Genomic DNA, 15,794 nt, shown 5'->3' with positions numbered 1-15,794 from the left:
ACCCCTATGAACTGAAGGTCCCTGATATCAGGCCATGTCGGCTCAGCAGCCACGGCATGGCCAACCCCCAGCTGTGCCTGGCACATGATAAAAGTCAACAAATAAATTTGGAAGAACGCTTGCTGAGCGAAGGAACATTCAACAGTGATGATTACTTTGTCTGAGATCTGGATTTGAGCGGAAGTTCTGTGTTCTGCAAAGAGCCCTCCTGCAGCTCCCAGACAACCCCGAGGAGGAGAAGTGAGCTGATGCTCGAGTGTTAGAATCCACAGGGCCCGAGCAGGCCAGCAAGTCCAGCCTCCACCCTGCAGATCGGCACACAGACCAGACAGCGGCTGGCGCATCCGGCAGCCCGAGCCCTGCAGTGCCCTCCACGTCTGAGAAGGGAAGGCTGTGGACTCTCCCAGGCACACATCCAGATGCCCGCTCCTCCCCAGGGCTTGGGGCAAAACCCCTCGGCCAGAGGGCCCCTCCTGGCACAGAAGCCTAAGTAGAAGCCCCATGTTCCCACCAACTGCTCCCACCCTGGTCTCCCCGAGTTCAGAAATCGCTGCTCTCCACGCCATCTCCTGGACCAGACCCCAGGAGACCCCTCTTTCTTTCACATGGAGCCTCCCCTCGTCTGGACACACAGGGACTTCCTCTCCCTCCACACTGACTCCTCAGTCTCTCTGCCCTGGCCCAGGGTCAGCCTGGCCACGAGCCTGGCCTCAGCATGAGCCACCATGGCTGCCTGACTTCCACCCTCAGCACTCGGGAGCCTGCTCCCCCATCCCGAGGCAAAGCTCTCAGCATCCTGACGGAAGCGCACGCACCACAAATGTGCAGCAAGCAAGGTCGCTGAGGAACGCCCGGTCATGCCCCAGCAGGCCCTCGGTGACCCAGCCGCCAGTGTTCCCCTGGCCCCCATGCACAGCTGAGTCCCTCGCATGGGGCCTGGACACAGCAGGTTCAATGACTGCTGGGGCGGATGGATGAATGAATGAACCAATGATTGCCTGACTGAATGCAGGCCGTGCACCCAGGCCGCCCCCTCCGCACTCGTGCCCCTGGACTCCTGGCCAAGGCCTCAGCCTCTCTCTCCCAGTTGTGTCCCTCGGCAGCCGTCACAGGTGACACCAGCATCCCCCGCGGGGATGGCAAAGGGAGTGGAGGAGGAGCTGGCGCCCACGTTGACCGCAAAATCCCGGCAGCCCCCGAGCCTGTGCTGGCATGTCAGTGCCACCAGGGGGCGTCAGTGCACCACCCCGAGGGGAGAGCTGGTGGGCCCCTCCTCCCTGCACCACCCTCAAGCTGGGGCAGGAGCCCTTCCAGGAGGCTCTGGGGTCCCTCACGCCTGGGCTGTTCTTTCTGGGCCTACCTGTAGCCACAGAGGCCTTGGGAGGGCAGGCAGGGCTGGGAGTCCCTGGGGGCAGCTGGCAGCCCCGGGTTGAGAGTCTGGGGGTCCACAGCGGGGGAGAAGAGGCCCTGTGTGCTTGGGTGCCCACATTCCCAGCCAGTCCCTGGGATTTCCCCCAACTCCTCTAGGGGCTCCAAGAGCCGGGACCACACTCAGAAGCCGGCACCAGCTGGGGGCCAAGGCCGGTGCCTGACAGAGAAAGGTCAGGGATGCAAGGCCTGGCCCCAGTGCACGACACCTGCCTCGCACGGGGTGAAGCCCAGGTGGACACTGCTCTGCTCACAGGGCCAGCTGCCCACCTTCTCATCCCACTGAGCATGTGCCCCTTCGCACACAGGTGGCATCTTCCTGGCCAGAGCCCGATCTCACTTACCCACCTTGGGTCCTCCATCACCTTCCAGTTGCCCACCCCAGTGGGTCCAGAGGAAGAAAGCAAGGTGTTGGCAGGTATGCAGTGGGCCTAGCTACAGATCCCCATGTTAGTTATCCACCCATCCATCCATCCATCATCCATCCACTGACACATCCATCCCTCCACTCAAACAGTGCAGAGGGCCCAGCAGGGAACACCTGCCCTCACTGAGCACACACAGAGAGGGCCCCTGGGCAGAGGCACCCCCTCTCTGTGCCACACTTAGTCTGTAAAAGGAGGGGCTTGGACTGGGCAGCATCCATTGGCCACTTCTGACCTGGGGCCTAGGTTCTCAGGCTGGAGCAACCACCCAGAAGAAGTAGCACCCCACAGCATCAGGGGAAATCAAGTCCCCACCCCTGGGGAAATGCCCTGCTCAGGAGTCATGCAAGGCAGCTGTCTAAGGCATGGGGCCCAGCTCTCTCCCATTCCCGGAGCCCTGGCCTTGGAAATGGCACAAGTCAGGTCCCTCCACACCAGCTGCTGGGAGCCAGGTGGGATGACTTTATCTGTGAGGGGCAGCCCTTCCAACACTCCCCTCATCCCCACCTGACTGGGGGTGTGAGATGAGGAGCAGTGGGCATCCATGCCACTCCTGAGGACACTCGGCCCCCATCCCAATACCATCTGCCTTTGTCCACCCGCACCAGGAGCACATGTGTCTGTGACCTCCAGGGCCTGGGCAACAGGGGAGCAGGCAAGTCTGTGACCTCTGGGGCCAGGGCAGAGCTGGCCCCAGGCACTCCTGCAGTCCCAGGCTCCCAGGGCACAGGACACACAACCCAGGACCCTCCAGGCCAGAGCCCAGAGGCTCCCCATCTGGCCACAGTGTGTAGGAATGAGCCCTCCTGCTTTCCAAGTGTCACAGCAGGTGCTTAACCACATGATGGCCAGCATTTCCCAGGCCTCCCAGGATGGCCCTCCTAGTCCCTAGGGACGTCATCGCACCCACAGGGACAGAGAGACACAGTGAAGACCACTCACCCCACCACTCAGGCTCTGCACCCTGCTGGCCGCCTGAGCCAGACACACTGTCCCACAGCCCACCAGGAAGACGGATGTGACGGACTGGGGCCCAAGTTCAGGTCCTCCAACCTGAAGGCCCAGGCACTCGGGGCTCTTCCTAACGGCTCTGTGTCTGTGAATCCAATAGGTACATCCTGGGGCTGGTGAGTTGGGGTGGGGCGTCCCCACCACGAGCCACAGAAAGAGCCAGAAGCCCCGACACCTTCCCTCTCCCGTGGGAACCCAGACGCTCAGCCAACATGGTATGTGCTTCTGGAGGCAGGAGGGCCGGGGGGCTGTGAGCAGAGCAGCCAGTACGGTCTGCAACCCTGCTGCGTCCATACCTGCCCCCTCTGCAGTTCAGCCAGGCAACAAACAGGCCGCCTGGCTCAGCCTGAGCCAAGTCCCTCAGATGCAGGACGGGGCAGGAGGGCGGGCCCTTGGAAACCCTACAAGCAGAGTGGGACACGAGGGCAGACCAGCTCTGGCTGGGGTAGGGAGCTAGTCGAGATGGAGTTTAGCTGAGAAAGTGTGAGCACCCACGGAGCTACTGGGTGCACCTGGGCACCCAGTCCTGGAGCTCTCATGGTGTCTAGAGGATGACGACCGTGCACACAATTCCCCCTGGGGTCAGGCAGTGTGAGCCCTGAATGCCCAGCCACCCTCCCAGCTGGGGTGCAAGAGGAAGGCCCTGGTACGGGCTGGAGGCCTGCACTGGGCACTGGCTGCCTCGTTGGTGCCACCTCTTCCACAGGCACCTCCACCCTGCCCGTGGTCCCTCAGCTCCCGGAAGGCACCCAGAGAGACCCAGCCACGGGGAGAGCAGCTCAATCACCCTGTGAGGTGGAGGTCGGTCCTGAATCCAGCCCAGAGCTGGCCTGCCCTCGTGTCCAGCCTGCCTGCCCTCAGCCTGGAGGACAGCCCATGGGAGGGGCTGATCCAGAGGTGTGGGAGCAAGCACTAAGGCCATAAGGTGAGGTGGTCCTCGGGGGTGAGCGTGCCCCATGGGAGGGGGCAGAAGAAGGGGCCACACGGGAGTGAAGGGGCAGCAGCCAGCTGGAACTGGGAGCCGGAGGTGATGCTGAACCTCCCCTACGCCCCTCAACAAACACAGTAACCAGTGACACCCAGAGGGAGTCCCGAGGGAGGCCTGAGCTCCCAGACCTGCTACCCTGACCTCCAGGTGGGCAGACCCAAGGTCCAGGCGCCGGAGCCAGAGTCCCCAGGAATGGCAGAAAGGCCCAGGGGATTCGAGAGTCTAATGGGACACAGGCGGGCCCCTGAGGCCCAGCCAGCACTGACAATGCCATCTGCCCCACACTTCCCCCCCGGACGCAGCTGGAGTGCAAACGTCCAGGGGCCATGTGGCCGCACCCTTTGTGTGGGATGGCCCCTGTCGGGGACGCGCATGGACGCGCTGGCCGGAGAGGAGCTCAGCCTTTCCCGGTGAACGGTCTGGTTGTCCTGGCCGAGTGTGCTGCCAACACACCCTCTCTTTCCCTGAGCAGGAAGGGCACTGCCAGCCCTTTGGACAGGAGCCCAGGGATGACAAAGGCAAAGCCAGGACATTGGCGAGCCCAGTTCATGCTAAGAGCATTCCGAAATGACCTGTAGGGCCCAACTGTCCGGGTCTCCCCACCTCCAGGTTCACATACTGTGGTCTGCGCACGCCAACACACACTGTGGTTTCCTGGGAGGGGGGCGGGTCCCCAGTCAGGGCTGGGGCAATCACAGCTGTGCATGGGCATGTGGGCCACCTGCCCCACGTCCTGCTCCAGGAACGGCCGGCACCCCCTTCTGGCCTCGTGGTCCTGCGGGACCTCAACGGCAGCAGACTGGGGCTCAGCGGGGGTGAGGCCTCCTCCATGCTGTGACCCCTGATTCCAGGGCGGGCTAGCCTCCCCGGATGGCTAAACTCGCCCTGACCCTGAATGGTGGGTGACGCCTGTCTCCGCCGCTCCTGATTCCCAGCACAGCAGATGTTGGCTGGGAGATCGACCTGGACAGCGGCTCCTCCACACCAGCCGCAGCTGGAGATCAGTCCAGCAGGCTGTCGGCACCCTTGGCCGCCACCTCCTCCTCCTGCGGTTACTGCCCGTAATCAGCTGGCTGGGCTCCGCGCGATGCTGCCCAGGCCTCGGTCCGACTGGGGCTCAGAGGCCAGGCCCTGCTCTGGAATGCGGGGGGCCACCAGAACCCGAGCCAGATTCCAGGATGCCAGCTCCCGCGCTCACAGACCCCTCATTAATTATCCTGCCAGGACACAGAGGCAGGCACGGCCCCAGGAATCCTGGAAGTGGGCAGTTGGGGTCTTTCCTGGACTTTGCACCACACGACTCAATGGACATGAGTTTGAGCAAACTCAGGGAGACAGTGAAGAACGGGGGAGCCTGGTGTGCTGCAGTCCATGGGGTCGCAGAGAGTCAGACACAAATTAGCAACAGAACAACAACCACAACCCTGGCGGCCAGCGCTCGGCAGGCAGGCGCCACAGGTAGAGCGGACACGGGGATGAGACACCCGTCCAGGAGCCCAGCCAGTGTCGGGGGCTCTCGGCTCACCAGAGCCCGCTGCCTCGGAGCCCCCTGCACGAAGTCTCAGGGCACTGTCGGACTGGGGGACAGGGGCGTGGTCACCCGAGCCGAGGGGTCCAACTGCTGGTGGAGGCAGCACCAGCCCCAAAACGGGCTCCTGAGCACTGGATGGCCCCAGGCAGGAATTTTCCAGGAACTGAGACTAACAGCTCTGCTCTGCAGCTGCTACATTTTATTGACTCATTTAAGGTGCCAGGGCTCCAGGCTGAGCAGTGAGTGCCAACCACAGAAGCTCCCACTGTGGGGGGAGGAGCAGGCTTCTGGGGTAATGAGAAGGGGGCCCGACACAGTAGGGGGCGTGGACCGTGGTCCTGGATACCCCAGGGGGTCCTCGGAAGGCGCCCCCTTCAGCAAGAGCAGAACAGTGTCCACACAGGGCTGGAAGGTGGGCTCAGGCTTCATGCGTGAGTTCCCTTCCACACACGATTCTCAGGGAGCAGTGACCCATGGCCTGCCTGTGAGAGCCTCTCCCTAGTGCCCAGGCCAAGCGCCCCCAAGTAAAGGGACCCCCATACATCACACTCCCCTCCTGGGGCCCCTCCAGCCCCCTCCACTGCCCCCGTGCCCCACCCCCGATGAGCACTGCCCCTGATGCCCAGCCTTCAGCCCCTCCTGGCATGGGTGTCCCCACCCAGCCCAGCACACAGGGCCATGAAGACTCAGCAGGGAAGGTGGGGGCAGGCCCTGGTCTTATCGAGCTCTGGGCCCTCAGCTGGGCTCCTCTGCTCCCCTTCCTTGCAGCGAAAGCCTGAGCCAGTGTGGGTGCAGGAGGACCAGCAAGAGGCGTCTGAGCAGGGAGGGGTCTCTGAGCCCCCACCCCTGCCCCACCCAGCACGGCCCAGCCATTCCTGTGTCCAGAATAGAAAGTGCCAAGCCACCCACCGCAGCCAGCCAGTGGCTAGAAAATCAGGCACCACAGCCCCTTGGCAAGTGGGCAGCTGCCTGGCTTTACCAGCCCAGCAGACTACCAGAAAAGGTCAGCCAAAAGCCCAGGCAGGGCCCCTCAGCTCCAAACACATCCAGGGCTCCTGCACCCCGATTTTTGTCAGTCCCAAAGCAGCAACGGTCAGAGGACCCACAGTGGGCATGCAGGCTGCACAGATGCCCCACAAACTCCCCAAGCTCCCTCACCCCAGCAGGACCTCCACGTGCAACCCACCCTGCCCTGCTGGGACCAAGAAACCGTCTGCCCACCCTGAGCACATCACTGACCCTGGCAACTCAGGAACTGCCGGGGCTCAGTGGTCTTATCTGTAAAATGGGACAAGCCCCCAGCCCACCCCAGGGCACACCCAGGAAGACCCTTGCAGCCCAGAGGGCATTTCACTGGGAGGGTCCGAGACAGCTCCCAGGGGCACAGACAAGCTCTGTGGCCGAGGCCAGGGAAAGGCAGAACGCAGGTTCCCACGGTCCTTTCAGGAGCCCATCCAGGAGGATGGGCAGGGCTCCAGCCTGGGGCATCCCTGGGCAAGCGAGGCTGGGAGGCCTTGTCCTTCTCTGCAGACCCAGCCTCCATCCTGCCACGGTAGGTCCCGCGTGGGCAGGGGCACTTGTGCCATCCACTTACCAAACACCCAGTGGGGAGGCATGGGGAGGGTGGGGGGGCGAGCTCACAGGCCCCCGGGGCCCCAGAAGGCCTGCCTCTTGGTGGATCCTGATGTAATTATGTCATTAGAAGACCACCCCATCTCAGAGGCCAGCTCTGGGAGAGGCCCACAGCCCCACTGTGTGCAGAGCAGGCCTGGAGAACAGTCATCGGAAAGACAGAGGCGCCTTTGTGGGTTGAGGGGGGGCAGGGGACAAACCTGGTAATTAAAGGATTCGTGGAGCGAACATGAAGGCCCTTCCCAGAGTCAGACGCTTTGAAAGGAGTTGGGAGTCTGCCTGCGAGGGTCTCCAGGCTGTCCTGGAGCAGGCAGTCTGGAGACCCACTGCCCTGCAGAGACACGGACCCCCGAGTACAGGGCAGCAGCCACACCTATCCCAGCTCACGGTCAGGCCAGCAGGGCCAGAGGGCACAGCCACAGCCACCCACCCCCTCCATTCATCCCAACAACCACCAGCAGATGCCCAGCGCCAGCTCCCGCAGGGAGTGGAAAAATCTCCCTGGAGATTTCGGGAACTGTCCTCAAAGGAGGGGTTCAATGTAGCTAAATCGGGCATGTGTGAGAGCCAAAGGCCACAGTGCCCACCAGGGTGGGGGCAAGAGAAGGGCAGAGCAGGGCAAGGGGCCTGGGGGAGCTGGCAGCTCTGCACACCAGTCAGGCAGAGGAGAGCCAGGTCCCAGGCCTGGTCCCGGCCAGTGGCCAAGAGCAGCCCTTGGCGGTGGCTGGACCTCGAGCCAGGGGTCAGGCTCCCACCCTCGGATACAGTGGGCACCACTGAAGGGCAGCCCGGGGGTGGCTTCCTCTCCATTCATCAATTATCCCAGTTTAGAAACAAAGTCATCCTTGAGCCAAGGCCAGGAGCTCAGGACCCATGGGCCTGCCTCTCACCCCCACACCCTCAGGGGGAGCCGCCTGCTCCCAAGGCCTCCTGGCAGAGACCAGGGCCTCCCCTTCAAGAACCCAAAGCCACTAAGGGCCACTCCCAGGACCCCACCCACCCATTCCCTGCTCCTGTGGGGATCAGGCTCCTTCCTTCAAAGGAGGAGGCCTGGGCCTGAGGCTCCAGGTAGGACCACGGACACCTTTCCTTGCAGAGAGGGGGTTGGGGGAGGGGCAGGCCAGCCTGGGTTCCCAGGGCTGCCCCTCTCCAGGTTCCAGGTCATTCCAGATGGCTCAGAGGTGAACCCTAAGTCTCTGATTCTGCCGTCGGTCCCCACCAGTTCCTCTGGGCCAAAACGACTCCCTCCCTCCACTCTGCTCCTCTGCCCCTGTCTTGCTCCCACATGGAAAGGCCACTCAGCCCCACCTGCACCTCCAAGCCTAGCCCACAGGGCCACCTCCTTCAGGAAGCCCTCCAGACCACTCATCCTGCTGCACATCAGCACTGGCGCCCTGAGAGCTCCGTGGACCCAGGAGCAAGTCCTAGAGCTGCCTGAGAGACGGACCCAATCTGACCATTTGACAGCTGAAGTAATGGAGGCCCAGAGGGACCAGGGCCTAAGCTTGTTGAACTAAGAAGTACCTAGAGTTTATCCAGGTCTAGGACCTCAGAGGCCGCTCTCCTTCTCTGAGGTCAGCAGAGAACAGGTCAGAAGAAATGACCAGCGGCTATTTATGATACTAGAGAAAGATAAATTAAGACAAACCTAGACAGTGTATTAAAAAGCAGAGACATCACTTTGCAGACAAACGTCCGTCTAGTCAAAGCTATGGTTTCTCCTGTAGTCACGTACAGATGTGAGAGCTGGACCATAAAGAAAGTCAAGAGCAGAAGAATTGATGCATTCAAATCTGAAGACTCTTGAGAGTCCCTTGGACAACAAGGAGATGAAGCCAGTCAATCCTAAAGGAAATCAACCCTGAATATTCATTGGAAGGACTGATGCTGAAGCTGAAACTCTAATATTTTAGCCACCTGATTCGAAGAGCCAACTCATTGGAAAAGACCCTGATGCTGGGAAAGATTGAAGGCAGGAGAAGGGGATGAAAGAGGACGAGACGGTTGGATGCCATTGCTGACTTAATGAACAAGAGTTTGAGCAAGCTCTAGGAGATAGTGAAGGACAGAGGAATCTGGGGTGCTACAGTCCAGGGGGTCACAAAGAGTCGGACGCAACTTAGTGACCGAACAACATTCCAAAGTGTACTCTTTTTGCCTGTTTTTCCTGAAAGATTCAAGGCCAGTCGGCTATGACAAGATCGTCCCCAGCAGATCTGGGGGATGGGTGGGAGGGGCCTCTGCCATCGCTCACTCCAAGCCGCACCCAGCTGTACTCTGGGTGCAGAGGGAGGACAAAGCTGTATTTTCAGAGGGTGGAAACCATTCCCAGTCGGGCTGATGGAACGGATGCTATGATAGGATCCTCAGAGCCCACTTAGGGTCAGGGTACCCGAAGGTGCCAGTCCTCAGGGCAAGGAGGCTTGTGGTCCTGGGGGGTGTCCTGACCTCAGGCTACCCCAAAGGAGAGGCCACATGGGCACCACTTGCCCACAGAAGCTCAGGCATCCTGTGTGCAGGGACCCCGGGACAAGGGGCCATCACCACCCTCCCCCCACCCCCATCATCCATTAGGTCCCTCAATGGCCAGACCTCTGGGGAGAAAAGGTCACCACCACGCTGCCAGGGCACTCTGCCCCTCCCCTGCACTGATGCCTGGGACCTGCACAAACATCCCCCTGTTCCATCCCCACCAAACAGAGAGGGGAGCTGGAGTCTGGCACGTTACCCTGAGGCCCACAGGCACATCAAGATGATGAGATGCCTGGCCTGGACAGACAGCCGTCCTTGGCCGGACTGCACCGAGGGCCTGTGCTGCCCCAGCCTCCAGCCCCAGCTCCAGGCCCCGGCAGCACAGGCTCCCTTTGTGCTCCTGAGGCTCCTGCCCAAAGTCTTCCAGGGAGGGGAGGGGGCGGCGGGCAGAGGTGGGCAGGCAGGCCCAAGGCGAGGGGAGGGGCACCCGGCAGGGGAAGGGCTCCTCCTCTCCCACAGCTCCCCACCGTCAGCAGAGTTCCTTTCTCCCTTCCTCACTCTTTTGTTCAAATGAAAGTATTTGAGAAAGCAAGAAAATATATGGCTTTTATTTTTGAAACTGGAATCAATTATATTTGGGGGCGTGGTGAGTAACATGCCCAACAGTGCCAGGTCTCAGGTCTGCTGGCTCCAAACCCAGTGTGGATGGACTGGAAGGGGATGGAGCGGCCCTGCAGGGGCACAGGCCTCACAGCAGGTCTGCACACACCCAGCCCTGCACACCACCCCTGCCCAAAGGCCCTGCACACCAGCCCTGTATACGCAGCCCAGTCCTGCACACCCACCATGCACCAGGTCTGCACACCAGCCCTGTACACCCAACCCAGTCCTGCATACCCAGCTCTGCACACCCACCCTGCACACCAGCTCTGCCCACCCAGCCCTGCACAAACAGCCCTGTATACCAAACCCTGAACACCAGGTCTGCACACCAGACCTCACGCCTGCTCTGCATACCAGACATTTCTTGCAGAAGATGGTATCCTAAGAGGAGGCCTAGGGGCGACCCTACAGCTTTTTCTACTACGACTGGCCATTCTCCCAGGAAGGGCCCCGACCCTGGAGGGCCACGGGCTGTCACAGGCCAGCCCCCTCACCCCTCCCCATACAGATGCTCCAGCCTGGGAGGTGGACAGGGAGGGGTCCTGGGGATCCAGCCCTCTCCTCCCAATCAGATCTCAACAAGGCTCTGCCCCCATCAAGGGCCAGCACAATGACTAGAGATGGCGTGGCTGGAAGGTTCAAGGTGCTCACTGGGCTGGACCAGGCTCCAGCCTCAGCTCTGCTGAGCAGCCAGCAGCAGCCAGACCTCCCTGACACCAGATCCTCTTCCACGAAGCAGACGAGGCTAGGGCTCAAGGGAGGGACACAGGCAGAGTGTGGGAAGGGACAGGAAGGTGCCCCCACCCCGAGAGGCCATCCCTAAGTGACCTCGGGAGCAGGGCTGCTCTGGAGTCAAAGCCAAGCCTGGAGCCCAGACTCAAGAGACCAGCAAGTGTGTGAGGCTGTGATCACGGGCCCCTCCCCACCAGGAGCACCGAGTGTGGGTCTCCGAATCCAGCGGCTGGTGCTGCCCTAGGGGGCCCCCGGCTGGCTGCAGAGCGTCTGCTGGATGACGAGCCCCCCACCCACCTCACCCCTGCAAGCCATGCACCCTCTGGTACCCAGGAGGCCGAGTATCACGTCTCACAGGAAGGGGGGTGCTGCTCAGGACAAAGAGAGCACCCGTCAGTGATGTTTAGGGCTCGGCGTCAGAAAAAGCGCCAGGGCAGGAGTGGTGGGAGGACTAGTGGCCCCAGAAAGCATGGCAGAAGGGGAGGGGGCTAGAGAAAGCCTGGCCCAAGGGCAGGGGGGCAGGTGTCCTGGCTGCTTCCTGAGGACAAGGACAAGGACAGGCCACACTGCACAGTCACCTCCTCACCACCCTCCCTGGGCAGCAGGGACCCCGGGGCTGCTGACTGTCAAGGCACAGCCCATTCCCAGGGACCACCCCACAGCAGCTCGAGGCCGGATGTCCCTCTTGCCCTGACCACACAGCCCAGCATCTCCACACTCACCCGCGGCTATCAGAAAGACCCTGAGAAGAGGTGATGCCTGGCAGCTGGGCCCCTGCACCCCAGCCTGGACCCCAGCCTGCACTAGCGTGGGGTGGAGTCACCTCTGTCCAGCCCACAGAGGTGCTCAGGCTCTAAATCCACGTGGAGGCCTGACTGAGGCTTGGAGCACTGATGGTCCAGGGTACGCGGCCGGGACCCCAGCATCTGGAAGGGAGACAGTGGTCCTCATGCCGTGGCCGGACAGCAGCGCTCCAGCACCCAGAGCCCAGGACGCAGGACCTTCCGCCTCACAGAAGGCATTCAATGAGCAGTCAGAGCCTGCTGATTCTTTCCAATGATGCCAGCACCCCGGGCACCAGTGCCAGGCTCAGAACTCGACCAGCACCTCCCCAAGACCCCCGCTTTCAGCCCCACTTTGGGGGCACACGCATGTGAATGCACAGGGAACAGCAAGAGTACAGGGGTCCCCCCTACAAACGGGGGCCCCGGTCCCACAATTTCCTGGTTTTCCTCCGGTTGCCTGCTGGCATCCAGAGCCTTAAAGCACGTCACAGGATGTACGCCCCAGCGTCTATGGGGAAGAGGCCCCCAGCTGCTCAGCAGAAGCAAGTTCAAAGCAGGGGAAATCATCTCAAGCATTTCGACGGCGGCCGCAGCTCCATGCCCTGTTCCAGCAGGACCCTCAAGCTACACGACCAGGTAAGTAACTCAAACAAAGCAGAAGACCACCAGGGAGACTCACGCCAAGAAATTAGGAGGTCTGCAGGTTCTTTGGACGACTTTTCATGTACTCATCTGTATTTCTTTATAAAATTTCTATCCCCCTTGTCCCTCGCCCCAGCACCTGGTTTAAGCTCATCCACACCCACAGTGTCCCCACAGAACATTGCCGGGGGACGGATCGTCAGCGGGTCAGGCTCCAGTCTGCAGGTGTGAGGGTAGGACCCCATGTCCCCCAACTTCTTACACGAAGGACACGAAAGCCCCTGGCAGGTGGGTATACAGCTCAGGGACCCCTGGGATGAGCCGCTTCCCAGCTGACCCAGGGACCCTGGTTCATGCCTGTTTGTCTCCATGCGCACTGTCCCCACCCACAGAGGGTGCTATTGGACGGGATGGACTCTGATGGTGGGGCAGAGGCATCCATGAGAAAGGGGGCTGCAGGGGGCTGTCAGGGCAACAGAGACCCCCCCACCCCCAACCATGAGAGACTCCTCGGCATGGAGTACCTGGAGTGGGCACCACTCACCATGCTGACAGCGAGGACCCTGGAAGCCAGGGGGACAGCGGCACGGCTGGGCTGAGCCGGACACGCAGTGGCCGCCGTTAAAGCAGAGGCCGGAGCTGCACACAGCTGTGGAGGGAGGGAGAAGGCGTGTGAGGAGGGGCAGGGGCCTGGGGGCACCCCTGGTCCACTGCCAGGACACAAGGTCCCTAAGTCTCCCCACAAGGTGCGGCCTCAGGCCTGGACAGGACCCAGACTCTGGACAGACAGGACAGCTCCCCATACCCCCACTGCAGCCCTGGAACCATGTGGTGGCCCTGGGGAAGGGTCCCACAGCCAGCAGGTCACTGGCTCCGCTCTGCCATCCTGGGTCACACACCATTTCTCCTCCACCAGGGCTTGAGCCATCCCCGCCAGGTCTGGGTTCAGTGAAGCCCCTCTAGGTGAACCAAAAAACACCCACTCGCTTCAGTGGGACATGGAGTTCCAGGGCACTTTCTGGGGGAGGCCGAGGGGGAGGGGGTCATGGGAGGAGGGTGGGAGGGGCAGGGGGAGCAGCCCACAGTTGAAGGAAGCTGAGAGATTGGCTGAGGCCCCCTCCCTGCAAAATCGCATTGGTGGAAATACCCAGACTGGTTCCACCCCCGAGGAGGTGCAATGCTGACCCAGGCCTTGGGAGAGCAAGAAGAGAGGGTCCAGGCAGAAGGTCAGGGCTGAGAGCAGCCGGCCTCCCCTGCCTTCTCCAGAGGAGACTCCCTGCTCCCAGACCCTCTCCCCACACCCCAGCCCCAGCTGGACCCAACCGGTCACCCTGGGGGCAGCTGTGTTTACACCTAAACCCACTGCCTTGGGGTAGCCTAGGGTTACTGAGCTGCCCCCTCCAGTGCCAGGCCACTGCATGGAGGAGGCAGCGGCCAGCCCAAGAGGCAGGGGCCCTGGATGGAAGGGCAGGTCCAGTCCCAGCCCCATCACAGAAAGGACCCCACCCCAGGCTGGACCAGGTGCCTCCAGGGGCTTCAGCATGAGTTTTCTTGGCTCTGCAGCCACCCCCCGCCCACATCCACACAGGGGAGGGCAAGGCCAGGGCAGGTGGGCTCTGCCCCCACCCCCACAACACCAACAGCCAGGCCCTGAGTCCAAAGATGTCGGGGTGCTCACTGGGTGAGTGGACACTCTGAATAGTGGCCTGGACACTCCCCAGGCACCCCAGAACCCAGCGTGACGCACAGGTCCAGCAGGGAGAGAAGCTGGAGGGCAGGAGACCCTGAGGGTAGGGGACGCCGGCCGGGCACACGGGTCTGAGCATCCCCTGGACCAGGCGCTGCCCTTGATGAGGAGACTGGGGCTCAGGGACATGCGGCACATGGCCCCAGGTCACACAGCCGCTGAGGAGGGACCAGTCCACGAGGAACCAGCCCAGGACAGATGAGCCCAGGGCTTTCTGACTTAGAGTCAGGAGGACTGGCTGAGGGAGACACAGGTCTTTTCAGGGAGCGTCTTCTTCCTCCTCTGTCCCATAACCGGGCCTCTGTCCCAGCCCTGGAGGGACCCCTCCTTTCAAGCCACCCTGCCGGGGTCCCAGCTGGCTCTCCTCACACCTGGCAAACTCCCTGAGATTTCTGAAAGGAGGTGGGAGTTGGGGGCTGGGGGACAAGGCAGTGCCACAGGGGAGTAGGAGGAATCACGTGGTGACCCTGGAACCCGCACAGGTAAGTCCGGGCGTGGGGCCAACCCAGGTCATGTGGCACCAGAGTTCCCAATGCTGAGAGCCCCAAACCTGTGGACCTGGGCAACTTTGTGGAGGAAGGGAAGCCAGCTGTGTTTACTTTTCACATCTTAAAGAAGTTTTCACCGTCCTGAAGACCTTCAGCCTTAAACTACCACGATGAGCCACCCCTCCAGTCATGGGGGAACCAAGTATCCAGGTTGGAGCTCACCCCGGGACTCTGCCCACCCCAGGAGCCTCTGCAGGCTCTGCCAGGTCCATGCCCAGCCTGGGGGCCCTCGTGGACAGCACCCTGCCTGTGGCCACCTCCATAGTCAGTTCCAGAGCTCAGGGGGAGACAGCACCCCACTCCCTGCTCCCACACCCCTCCCCTGACCTGGTGCACAGCAGCACAGCCACCAAGGGCTCAGGCCAGAAACAGGGAGCCGGCCTCACTCTCGCCCCAGGTCCAATCCAAAGCCAGACCATCGGCTCCACCTCCCATGCATCTCGAGTCCACACTTGTCTCTGTTGTCAGGCTGGACGAAGCCACCTCTAGAATCCCCTTGGAGTCCTCTCAGCCGGTCCCACTCACCCCGTCCTTTCTCAGTGGTGCAGCCATCGTGTTGCTTCATGGCAAGAATCAGATCACGGGCCCCTGGCTGAAAACCCGTCTGTGGCTTTCCCACTGACCTGGCACAGAGCCCCCTAGCCACCCATCAGACCCCGAGAGCTGTGTGCCTGGACAACAGGTCCCTTCTGCAGGGAGCCTTCCCAAAGAAAGAAAGAAAGAAAAGAAAGTGAAGTCACTCAGTTGTGTCTGACTCTTTGAGACCCCATGGACTGCAGCCCGCCAGGCTCCTCTGTCCATGGAATATTCCAGGCAAGAATACTGGAGTAGGTTTCCATTTCCTTCTCCAGGGGCTCTTCCTGACCCAGGGATCGAACCCGGGCCTCCCGCATTGCAGGCAGATGCTTTAATGTCTGAGCCACGAGGGGAGCCCCAAGCCTTCCCAAGCCGCCAGGCAAATCAGTGCCCACAGAGCCCTAAAGTTTGCAACGCTGCACCTCTCAGTGTACCAGCCCTTAAGAAAGGCGACAGCTAAGCTCCCACCCAGGCCTGGGCTCCCTGGGATCAGGGCACAAGCCGCCTCCAGCACCATCACCTCCCTTGGTGCCACCGACACACCCACACCTAGAAGGCACTCCATAAACTTTGTTGAATGAAAAGGAAAGAGACAAATAAATGTCAGGCCAAGT

General features: G+C 61.6%; 1 protein-coding gene across 1 annotated transcript in view; it reads right to left on the bottom strand.

Moving 5' to 3' along the window:
- MEGF6 (multiple EGF like domains 6) overlaps positions 1 to 15,794 on the bottom strand; it is a 104,107-nt gene that overhangs the window by 70,798 nt on the left and 17,515 nt on the right. Inside the window, exon 4 of the mRNA XM_068985837.1 lies at positions 12,854 to 12,958. Coding sequence (XP_068841938.1) covers positions 12,854 to 12,958 — 105 coding nt within the window. The remainder of the gene's footprint in view (positions 1 to 12,853; positions 12,959 to 15,794) is intronic.

Source organism: Capricornis sumatraensis, chromosome 14 (assembly GCF_032405125.1).
Source record: "Capricornis sumatraensis isolate serow.1 chromosome 14, serow.2, whole genome shotgun sequence".
Classification (NCBI taxonomy): domain Eukaryota; kingdom Metazoa; phylum Chordata; class Mammalia; order Artiodactyla; family Bovidae; genus Capricornis; species Capricornis sumatraensis.
Note: the sequence above shows the minus strand (reverse complement) of the source record. Positions and strands in the feature narration are given on the sequence as shown.